Source organism: Camelina sativa, chromosome 2 (genome assembly GCF_030686135.1).
Source record: "Camelina sativa cultivar CO46 ecotype springtype chromosome 2, ASM3068613v1".
Lineage (NCBI taxonomy): Eukaryota > Viridiplantae > Streptophyta > Magnoliopsida > Brassicales > Brassicaceae > Camelina > Camelina sativa.
The window spans coordinates 14,051,251-14,062,914 of NC_141881.1; the positions used below are offsets into that span (position 1 = coordinate 14,051,251).

Here is an 11,664-nt window from a genome sequence, read left to right on the forward strand (position 1 = left end):
CTTTATCCTTATTGAATTTGAAAAATTTAAAGAAAATCCTAGTAATTTAAATGAAAACAAAAAATAAGAATAACCAATAATGTAATGAATAAAATGTGAGTGGCTAATTTTTATAATATAATATTTTTATTTTTATTTTTTCATAGCAATAATAATATGTGTAAATAGAAATCTATGATTTTCAACATTTCAACATTACTCTTTATACTATATGGTAAATATATATGATACTATATGAGATTAAAAATCTAAGGTGTTTCACAAAACTGATATATTTTTTATTTGGTCAATATATCCTACTTAATTTTGATTGAGTATCTATGTAATCCAGGATTTTCTGATTAATTAAATAATTAAATGATTATTAATTATTAATTATCTTTAATACTCTCAATGATTTTAGCCTCTACTGTATTTAAATATTTCTAATGACATTTGAACGTAATTTTTTATAATTTTTAAAGTTAATTTCTTTTTTTGTACTTCTCAATTAATATAGTAGGATTGTTTAGAAGCCAAGAAACTTTGCACGCACATACATATATATCCTCAATACCGAATGAAACCAACGTTAGAGAAGGCAGTTTAGAATTCATACAGCACTGGTTTAGTAAAAATGAAACTTTTTTCCATGTACTAGTATTATGGGCCCTAGTCTCTTTGTTTTTATCAACGGCTAACTAGTCCCTTTTAAATTGTTTTTCTCCTGATAGTTTTAGTCAGTCTATGTCCAATTATTTAGTTATTAATTATTAAATATAATTGTTATGGGTTGACTACAAAGTTCTATATAACAAAAGAATAGCTTTGAGATCTCAGATTCAACTTTTCCTTCTTCTTCTTGTAGTATACGACCATGGAATCTGAGGGAGTGTCACTACCGTTGATCCACGAGCACCTTATGATGCCTTGGAATGATCTGCGGGAAGGTGATTGTTGTGGACGCTTGGATTCTAACAGTGATGGGTACTACTGCAAAAGTTGTGATTTCTTTGCTCATAGGAAATGTAGCGAGTCCCCTGAATATATTGACCTCCCATCTCACTCTGTTCACACTCTTCAGCTTCGAAGTAAACCAGACAATTTCTGTGATTTATGTCACAGGACAATCACGAATTTACACTATCGTTGTGAGATCTGTGACTTTGATGTGGATCTATTCTGTGCCAAGTACCCACCACCTGAAGTCATTGACGTTTCCGAGACGCATCACCACAAGCTCACCCTTTTCAAGGAGCAGACCGAGTTCGACTGTGATGCTAAATGTGGTAAGATTGGTTATGAGTTTCCTTACAAATGCCATGAATGTGATTTAGCTTTCCATTTGGATTGCGTATTGAATCTGTCGGAGGCAAAACACCCGGCAGAGTTAAACCACACTTGCCACAACTTACACCCTCTTAAGTTACACACAAGTAAACCACCGAGCTATTCTGATGGAAAATGTCGTCTTTGCGGAAGAGAGATTAAAGATAGGTTCTTTTATCATTGTTCTTCTTGTAACTTCAGCTTGGATATGCGTTGTGTTTTGAACCCACCGCTACAATCTGTTCTGGATCTGAAAGCTCATGCTCACCAACTCATCTTTCGCCCAAGACTTTATTCTTTTACATGTAATGCTTGCGGGTTGAGTGGAGATCGAAGCCCTTACATATGTTTTCAATGCGATTTCATGATACATCAAGAGTGTCTTTCCCTTCCACGCCTCATAAACATCAATCGGCACGACCACCATGTTTCTCGCACTTCTGTTCTTGGTGTTGTCAATTCTGTTTGTGGAGTTTGTCGTAAGAAGGTGGACTGGACATGGGGCGGGTACTCTTGTTTGCGGTGTCTTGGCTATGTCGTTCATTCGAAATGTGCTACCAGAACAGACATGTGGAACGGGAAAGAACTCGAAGGAGTTCCTGAAGAGACAGAAGATATAGAGCCATATGTGGTAATAGATGACAACACAATACAACATTTCAGCCACAAAGAGCATTACCTAAGATTCCATGTTAATGGTCTTCTTTGGGAAAAAAACAAGCGGTGCAGCGCTTGTACCCATCCAGTTTGTCTTCAATCCTTCTATGGTTGTATCGATTGTGATTTCATTCTTCACCAAAAGTGCGCTGAATCTCCTAGAAGGAAATGGCATGTGTTACACAATGACCGGCTTACATTAGTTACAGGCATCTCTGATTACTTTCAGTGTGAAGCTTGTCGTAGAATTTCCAATGGTTTCATGTACCAGTGTGGGGATAAGGAGTTAGATGTACTGTGTGGTTCAGTTTCGGAGCCTTTTGTGCATCCAAGCCATCCCCATCATCCGCTATATTACATTCCGGAAGTAGCGGAAACAAAACAATGTGATGGTTGCAACAAATGGGCACCTTATGTGCTTACGTGCATCGAAAGTGGCTGTGAAATTGTCATATGCTTCGATTGTGCTACGTTACCACAAGTGGTAAAGCATAGAGTAGACGATTATCCTCTCTCATTATGCTATGGAGAAGAGGCAAGTGGTAAATGCTGGTGTGATATTTGTGAGGAAATGATGAATCCAAAGATGTGGTTCTACACGTGTAAAGATCACCGAGCTAGTTTGCATACAAAATGTGTGCTGGGAGACTTTGAAGGGCTCATGCCAAGAAGCACACTAAAGTTGTTCACCAGGCCATTTGAGGTGGTGCTCAATAATAGTTTATCTCGTCCATTTTGTAGGGTGTGTGAGTCACGTTGCATGTATCATATCATCTTGAAAATGCTTGGAACTTTAGATCTATACATTTGCTCTTTCGAATGTGCATCATATGCAGAATATTTCTAAAGACGTACGTCAACAAGCAAGGTGATAATAGATCGTTAAAACCCAAACATGATAAAAGGTTTGTAAATATAGAATTCAGTTATTTTTCAATAACTTTTTTATGGTAAACTTTATTTTCACTATGAATTGCTTTCCTTTATGTATTACTTGAAATTTTAATTGTAAAACCAATTAGGATTTCACCCGCGATACACCGCGGGGCTAAATATAAATTATTGTATTTTAAATAATAATTTTTAATTTATTTAGTTTTCAAATTCTTAATTAATTAACTTTTGTCTAATTGATTTATAATTTTGTTTACAATTCTTTTTCTTCTTCTTACACTTTTATAAAATTTATAACTTAATTACATTAAATTTGTTATTAGATAGAATATAAAATTTTAGATTTGTTTTGTTCTCTAGAATTAAAAAGAGGTATATGCCTATATGGTATGTTATTTTATATTTTTATGTGTATTTAATTTTTTTTTTGAATATTAAGAATGTGTTATAGTATGTGTAATATTTTGTAATTCATATACTAAATAATTTATAAGTTAATTTTCCAAACTATGATTACAAATCTATAGTATATATGTGATAAACTAATAGTTTAGTGTTGGTTCTATAGTATAAACCCACCATGCTAGGCGGGTCAGACAACATAATTTTAATCCAATATAGCTAATGTTGTAATTTAAATTTAAAATTATGATATTAACAAATCTAGAAAACAATTTTAATCCAAAATAGCTAATTATAATAACACCTTTGGTATTTATCAATGAAAGTCATCCTTATGAAAACATGCAATTATTTTTTGTGTGAATTTAACTATTTCATATTAATATTAGAGATTGTAACTTTTTATTATTTTCGTATTTTAAAAAATCAGAATTAAGACATTTTAGAAAAATTAATTGAATATTATATGTTAATTGAAAATAACTAAGTTAATTATTATGTTTCCAAAACTATTTATTCTCTTACTATAGTTATGTATAATTTAATTACTACAGTGAAAATATTTTCATTTTTTGAAAGTATAATAATTATGTTTCCAAAATTACAACTTAATTAAATTAGGATCCGAGTTTTATGGAAAATTGTGTTTAATATTAGATTTATTACAGTAATTAATATATTTAATATCAATTCCGATTTTGGAAAATTGGTTAGTCATTTTAATATTTTAGTTTATATTTTATAAATTAAATTTAAATACCAATGGCAGTCTTGTAAATAGTTGGCAACTTCAGGATTTATTTGCTAAATGTACTTGGAAAATGTATATATAGATTCTTTTAAGGATAGGTTTGTATAGTTTGGGCTTTTATTTGGATATATCTGCAATTTTTAAACCAATATACGTTTTGGTTTGTCTTTTCACAGACATGGCGGTCACTACCGGACTCGAAGGAAGTCCAGAAAGAATTCCCCGGGATCACCATCGCTAGCATCGAATCAACTATTGATTTGCTTACAGCATTCAACATGTTCTTCATAGCAAAGCGCAAGAATGGGAACCAAGACGTGATCTACTTATCAGCAAAGGATCCACGAGATGTACCGTTTTTGATCGAGCTCACTGCAATGGTGGGCCAACCAGGTCTCAAATGCGCAGTGAAAACTCCCACTCCCGAGATCGCACCTCTCTTCTTCGAAGCTGTCGAGCTTCTCTTCAGGGCTTGATGATAATTCATTGTTGTCAAATGCGTTAAACCCAAACCTAAAAGGTTCCAGATTCTTTTTTCTTTGTTTTTTTCTTTTGTTATCTCCAACCCTTTTTTACTGAGTTCAGTGTATGTAATAAATCCTGTTTGTGTTACTTCTGCTTGGACCCATTAAGTTTCGCTATTTGTAATGCTCACTCTTTTATTCTAATTCTGGTATTGAAACCACTTTTATTTACCAAACACCATCAAAGAACCAAATCACCATGGATGATCTTGCTACATTGGACCCTTGATGATGCTATTGACAACGCCAAAACTTTCAAACGTTTCTTCTTAATTAGTACACAGTACATGATTAATTTTCGGGATCCAGAAAAAAGAAAACGACAAATAAACAAAAACTATACAGATTAAATAGAGTAATAGTTACGTTTTGATTGTTACGAAGAGAAGAGTTGCAGCGTTACGGGGAAGAGAGATAGGAGAAACAAAACCCACACGCAGTGTTCAGTCTCTTGGTTTTTATCAACGGCTAGTAACTTTTAAAATTGTTTTCCTCGTACAGTTTTAGGCTATGAATGGCAATAAGTTTTTCATTGGTTTTTAGTTTTTAGATTTTGGTTTTTGGATTTTTGTTTTTAAATTTTTGGTTTTTGGTTTTTGCTGTATATTTAAAAATTAATAAATTAAAAAGTCAAAAATAAAAATTTACGCTGGAAAAAAAGGTTTTCCACAAAATCTCAAATTTATGGTTTTTAGTTTTTCTTTGAAATTTAGAAAAACCAATTAGAAACTAGTTTTCCTAATCTTTAGGGAATCCAATTTTTGAAAATCTTGAATGGTAAAGAAATAGATTTTCAAAAAATCAAAAACCAAAATCAACTTAAAAACTAGTTACCATTCAAGGCCTTAGTCTGTCCGTAGTGGCGGATCTAGAAAAGTTTTTTGCATGCTGCATTCTTTATTTAATTTTTAGTATTAAACCCGTGCTATGCATGGGAGTATTTTTGCAAATAATATATATATCCAATAATTTTTTATTTATTATTTTTTTTGAATGAATGTAAAATTTTATTTATCAAAAAAATACACAAAACGACATGTTGAACTGGTTAAAGAATCTCAGCTGCACATATTGATTTGAAAAAAATAATGCAGCATGATGCTTCATTAAATTCAAGACTTCTCCAACAATTCATGAAAGTAAAATTTTTGTTTTTGCGAAAAGAGGTTTTCGAAAAGTTATCTTTTAGAATAATTTTATAGGAACAAGGCGATTACCAATTGACCTCGAAACTCATGCCTAAGAGAAAAAGGCAAATTGCGAGTTCCTCTCGCAGATCTCCGTCGGTGGTCGGCTTCACGCCGGTCCACTGAGAATTGCCGCTTCTTTCTTCCGCCTCCTGGATTTCCCAACATGAAGACACGCATTGCTGGTGCGGAAGTTCCCCTGAGACCTCCGGATCCGAATTCTGTTCAACCCCCAGATCTGAGTGCTGTTCAACCTCCAGATCTGAATCCTCATCCCGACATTATGTCGCCGCCGACAGCTTCTACGACGACTCCTTCAGTTACACAAATCTCCTCGATTCCTGTCAATATTCCTTCTACCACAGCCCCTACTCAAGCAGAGCGGTTCAAGACGTCATTGAGGAATCTTCGAAAAATCAAAACTCCGGTGGTCATTGAAGATGGACAACCAGTGGTACAAGCTCCAGCCTTAGTCTTGCTAAAAGCAGCAGACCAGTGGAAAGGTCACATAGTGGCGAGGTTCCATTGTCTAATCCCACCTTCCTCAAAAATTTTCTCAGATTTGAACCCAGTTTGGGGAAAGTTTGGAAACATTGTTATTCGACAAGTTGACGAGAAGACGTGCATTATTATGATTCCATGTACCTCCACTCGAGAATGGGTTCTGCAGGTTGGCTATTGGCAAGCTGGGAATTGTGCATTCTCAGTGTTCCCGTGGTCGGCGAATCCCTCTCTCGAGATGCAAGATCTAAAGACGGCTCTGACATGGGCAGTGTTGGAGAATGTTCCTCCCCAGATGTACTCCTTCGATGGAATTAGCGTAGTTGCTAGTGCTATTGGAGAACCCCTTCACACAGAGAAGTCACGGTTAGATCCCTACTACTTTGCGCACACTAAAGTGAAAGTGGAGATATCCCTGGAGAAACCGCCTCCGACGGTGATTATTGTAAGAGACTCGGAGATGAACACGGTCAAGGTGAGGGTATCCTACCCAAGATTGCCACCAAAATGTTGTAACTGTGGCAAGTTTGGACATTTGCTAAATAGGTGTCCGGAACCTTTAATAAAGAAGAACTATGATGCTCGATGGAAGGAAAGGTTTGTTCCGGGTGGCTCTGCAACCGTGGACACTACAATTCCCCTTGAGAGCAGTCAACTCTCTAAACAGGATACAGGAAGAAAACCTGAAGAAGTTATCCGTCGTCAACAGCAAGGGGAAGAGAATAAGATTAAAAAAAAATTGATTAGGGCTTCAACTAGAAGGAGATCAAAAGAGAGGAGTAGGAGTTCACCTCCAGTTGAAAAGATTGTTAGCCATCAGAGGGATCAGACTATGTCTGCTCAGACCCAAGAGGCAGTTAAGCTCTGGTTAAAGGAAAAAAAGAATCAAAAATTGAATAAGGCTCTTGCGGTGGTGGTAGAAGCACCAAAAGAGAATGGGTGGATTTTGGTAGGGTCGAAAGCGAAAGATAAAGAGAAGGGTCCAAAGAGAAAAAACATAACAGGGGAGGCATCTTCATCAAAAGGCTTAGCAGAGCTAAGGAAACCGCTAGTAGGGATAAAGAGCGTTAAGAAGCTTGCCAAGCTGGAATCAAAGATGCTATTTGTGAAGAAGCCTCAGCGACGTTTTCCTCCTCATCCGGTGGAGCAGGTTGTTGAGAAGGAGACGATCTCTGGTGAACTCTCTGGTGTTCAGGCCAGCCGAGGTAGCTCCTCAGGGAAGCCTGATACCGAATGTTAGAGCGTAGCTCTACTTCTTTTGGCAGTGTGAATAATGAGAGTTTTATGTTGGAATATTAGAGGCTTGAATGATCTATCTCGAGAGAGATTTTTGCGGAGTTGGGTCGGTAAGTATAAGCCCATAATGGGAAGTGTTTTGGAGACCCATGTAGCGGAAGAGAATGCAAGGAAAGTTTTTGAGGCTTCTTTCCCGGGTTGGAGGTACAAATTTAACTATGAGTTGGTGGAGAATGGTAGGATCTGGTTGGTGTGGGATCCGGCAATCTCAGTTATTTGTTTTTACAAGTCAGCACAAGTGATGCTGTGTGGGGTGTTTAACCCAACAACTAGAGAGAGCTTCTCAGTTGGTTTTGTTTATGCTTATAACACTCAAGTTCAAAGGAGGGAGCTTTGGAGGGACATTAGACGAATTGTCTAGGAGTCCCCTACTAGAAACCTTCCACTGTTGTTAATGGGGGATTTCAATCAAATATTGTCTGCTGATGAACACTATTCGGTGATTCCTTATACTCTCCTGTTGCCAGGGATGTCTGAGTTCAGAGGTTGCTTGGAGGATAATGAACTGTCGGACATGCCTAGTAGGGAAACTCTCTTCATGTGGTTTAATGGTCAACACGATGATCCTATAATGAGGAAACTCGATTGGGCAGTAGTGAATGATGTGTGGTGCAGTAAGTTTCCAGAGGCAGTTGCCATATTTGAGTCTCCAGGAGACTCGGATCACTCTCCGTGTTTAGTCCACACCTCATCGGTGGTACAGCACACGAAAAAACCTTTCAAGTATTTTTCCTTCCTCTCTACTCACACACAGTTTCAAAGCAGAATTAAGGAGGCTTGGCAGAGAGAGGTTTGTGCCGGCTCCAAACTGTATACCCTTGGTCAGAGGTTGAAGATCACTCGTCTTGCATGTAGGAGGCTGAATAGAGAGGGTTTTGGTAATATACAACAAAGAACCAAAGAAGCTTTGGAGCACCTAGAGCAGGTTCAGGCGATTCTTATGTCTACTCCATCAGATGAAAACTTTAGGCAAGAGTTTGTGGCTAGGAAATCTTGAAAGTTCTTTGAAAAAGGTCAAGAATCATTCTATCGACAAAAATCTTGTATTAGGTGGTACAAAGATGGTGATGCCAACACGTTTTTCTTCCACAGGACGATGATAGCTAACCAAGGAAAGAACTGCATCAAGTTTCTAAGGGGAGCGGATGAGGATCTGATTCATAATGCGGACCAAATCAAGGACATGATCCTGGCGTATTATCAGGGGCCCCTAGGAATTGTAAATGATGAACTGGAACCTATGTCTATAGAGGAGATCAAGGATCTTACTTCTTTTAGATGTGGAACATCTTTGGGCAACCAGCTGCTACAAGTTCCTACACCTGAGGATATCAGAAGGACAATTGCGTCAATGCCAAAAATAAGGCACCGGGTCCTGACGGGTTCCCAGTCGAGTTCCTATGGGAAGCCTGGGACGAAGTGGGAGCTCTAGTGATTCAGGCGGTGCATGAATTCTTCACCTCAGGGGTCTTACTGAGAATCGTCAACACCACAGTGATAGCCTTGATACCAAAGATCTCAGGAGCGGATAAGATAAGCCAGTTTCGACCCGTTTCATGCTGTAATACGGTGTACAAAATCATATCCAGACTTTTAAAGCGTAAGTTGAAGTTATTTGTCTCAGATTCGGTGCAAGCGAATCAGGTGGGGTTTATCTAGGGTCGCCAATTGTGTGAAAGTTGGTAACTGACTTTCATGTTGTTGGGGAGACTAACAAGGGGTGTTTACAGGTAGATTTAGCCAAGGCTTATGACAACCTGGATTGGCAGTTTCTTTTGAACGTCATCCATGCCTTTGATCTCCCGGAGAAGTTTATTGGGTGGCTTAAGGTCTGGTTCACTACTACAACCTTTAGCATTGTAGTGAATGGTGAGTCGGTCGGGTTCTTTCCTGGCAAGAAAGGATTGAGACAAGGTGATCTCATATCATCTCTGTTATTCGTTATGGCGATGGATATCTTGTCAAAAAAGCTGGACAAAGGTCTGCTCAACTAGAGGTCCGAACCTCATCCTTTGTGTATTGCTCTAGTAGTATCTCACCTGAGTTTTGCTGATGATATCCTCATCTTCTTCGATGGACAAGAAGACTCATTGCAGAGCATTTTACAAATCCTAGAAGAGTTTAAAAGGAAGTCGGGGTTGGGGTTAAACAGAGATAAAACAGTTCTATTTCTCAATGGTGGAGATTCTCAGGGAACAGCGAGTATGGCAACCAATACGGGTCTGAGTCACAGATCTCTTCCAGTTAGATATTTGGGGGTTCCTCTAACTTCAAGGAAATTGTCTAAGCATGACTATCAGCCGTTGATTGACAGAATTCATAGGAAGTTCTCGTCCTGGACTGTAAGGCATCTGTCCTTTGCGGGGAAGCTTCAACTGATCAGTCGGTGATATATTCAACGGTGACTTTTTGGGCCTCTATCTTCCTTCTCCCTAATAAATGTCTAGAGGAAATAGAGAGAATCCCTAATGCCTTCATGTGGAAGGGTACTCCTAACTCTGCTAGAGGCGCCAAAGTAAGTTGGGATTCAGTGTGTACGAGTAAGGACAGTGGTGGTCTCAGGTTAAAATGGTTGCTGCCTTGGAACAAAGTCTTGGGGTTAAAGTTAATCTGGTTGATTTTCTCTGCAGTAGGATCTCTGTGGGTTTCCTGGGTAAGAAGAAACTTTACAGACAAGAGAACTTCTGGCAAATGGTGAATGTGAACTCGAGAAGCTGGATATGGAAGAGCATATGTAAGCTTCGTGCTCTAGCTAGGCCGTTTGTGGTTTGTAAAGTGGGTACATGGATCACGTGCAGTTTTTGGAGTGATAACTGGACAGGTTTGGGGCCGTTATTGGACATCACGGGAGAGAGGGGTCCAATATCAACATGACTACCCAAGAACGCAGTGGTTGCAGAAGCTTTGAGGAATGGTGACTGGTGGATCTCCGAAAGTTGTAGTAGGAATCCCATCATAGTCCTATTGAAGGATTGCCTTCCACCTTTTCTGTAGTCAACCCACAACCGGATGGTGAAGATGATGTTTTCCTGTGGAAGGTGGGAGATACCGAAGCTTCTGATAGGTTCTCCACGGCCAAAACATGGGATTATCTAAATCCGTCCGGGCAGAGAGTTGATTGGTGTGATTCTGTGTTGTTCAAGGGGAAGATTCCTAAGCATGCCTTCATTACTTGGCTGGTTGCGAGACACAGATTGAACACGAGAGACAGGCTAATCGGGTGGGGATTGGCAGTTCCATCGATGTGCCTGCTCTGTGGGTCATTGAATGAATCCAGGCAACATCTATTCTTTGATTGTAGTTTCTCAAAGGAGGTGTGGAGGTATTTTTACTCAAGGGCAAGAGTTTGGCCTCCAACTCAGTTTCAGGATTGTCTGCGGTGGGTAAAGAATCCGTCTCGAGACCGAAAGGTGGCAACTATTTTAAGATTGGCTTTTCAGGCTTCGATCTATCTACTCTGGAAGGAACGAAACTCAAGACTTTACACAGCAAACTCTAGGACCTACACCACAATCATTGAAGAGATTAAAGTAATCATAAGGAGCTGGCTGGAGCCCTTCTCAAGGATTTAGCGAGCATGAAGCATTCTCAGTCCTCAAGGCGATTCACTTCTCATCACGTGGTTTGGCAATTTTCAGAACTAATATACTCTCATTGTTGTGGTTTGTATTTTTTCTTTTGTGGTGATAATTGTAGGGGAGAGTCCACTTGGATCAGTTAAGGTGGCAAAAGCAGGTTTGTTTTTGTAAAACAGGAGAAGATTTGTTTCTTCCTGTCGGGCCTATGGCTCTTTTGGGCTTTTGTCTATAATTTTCTTAATTAATGGAAAGTTATTAAAAATAATAATAATAGTAATAATTTTATAGGGAAATATGATGGTTTTATATTGTATATTTTCTAGAGGTGAGGGTGCAGTGGAGTTTGAGAAGTTTCTTTACATTGTATTGCTAAATCAAACATCTGACAAAAATATATATATATGTACTCTCTATTGACAATAGACTAATTTACCGAGAAAGCTGAAAGGATTGATACATCATGGCCAAAATACATCGGTTTAATTATGTCATCTTCAACACCTCATCTTCCATGTCCCTACAACCAATTGAACATAAACCACCAATTCGTCATATACAATATCGAA

At 38.2% G+C, this 11,664-nt stretch overlaps 2 protein-coding genes and 1 pseudogene across 2 annotated transcripts; all 3 read left to right on the forward strand.

Moving 5' to 3' along the window:
* The first annotated feature begins 854 nt into the window (after positions 1-854).
* Positions 855-2,864, forward strand: LOC104749163 (uncharacterized). The gene has a single exon (XM_019230001.2). The coding sequence runs from the start codon at positions 857-859 to the stop codon at positions 2,810-2,812; it is 1,956 nt and encodes a 651-aa protein (XP_019085546.1). The 5' UTR covers positions 855-856; the 3' UTR covers positions 2,813-2,864.
* Positions 2,865-7,914: 5,050 nt separating this feature from the next.
* Positions 7,915-10,177, forward strand: LOC104749154 (uncharacterized). Its single transcript, XM_087467667.1, has 7 exons — positions 7,915-8,489; positions 8,571-8,739; positions 8,856-9,164; positions 9,251-9,500; positions 9,713-9,763; positions 9,968-10,035; positions 10,154-10,177. Exons 1-7 carry the CDS (start codon positions 7,915-7,917, stop codon positions 10,175-10,177), a joined length of 1,446 nt encoding a protein of 481 aa, XP_087323793.1.
* A 34-nt stretch (positions 10,178-10,211) lies between these two features.
* On the forward strand, positions 10,212-11,092 carry LOC147948577 (uncharacterized; annotated as a pseudogene).
* The last annotated feature ends 572 nt before the right edge of the window (positions 11,093-11,664 follow it).

What these genes read in the sequence shown, in the direction of transcription:
- LOC104749163 (XM_019230001.2), top strand. Translation starts at nt 857, where the DNA reads ATGGAATCTGAGGGAGTGTCACTACCGTTGATCCACGAGCACCTTATG.
- LOC104749154 (XM_087467667.1), top strand. Translation starts at nt 7,915, where the DNA reads ATGGGGGATTTCAATCAAATATTGTCTGCTGATGAACACTATTCGGTG. An exon ending in GTCAAAAAAGCTGGACAAAG is followed by an intron (nt 9,501 to 9,712) that starts GTCTGCTCAACT and finishes GGAGATTCTCAG; the next exon opens with GGAACAGCGAGTATGGCAAC. An exon ending in ACTCTGCTAGAGGCGCCAAA is followed by an intron (nt 10,036 to 10,153) that starts GTAAGTTGGGAT and finishes TCTCTGCAGTAG; the next exon opens with GATCTCTGTGGGTTTCCTGG.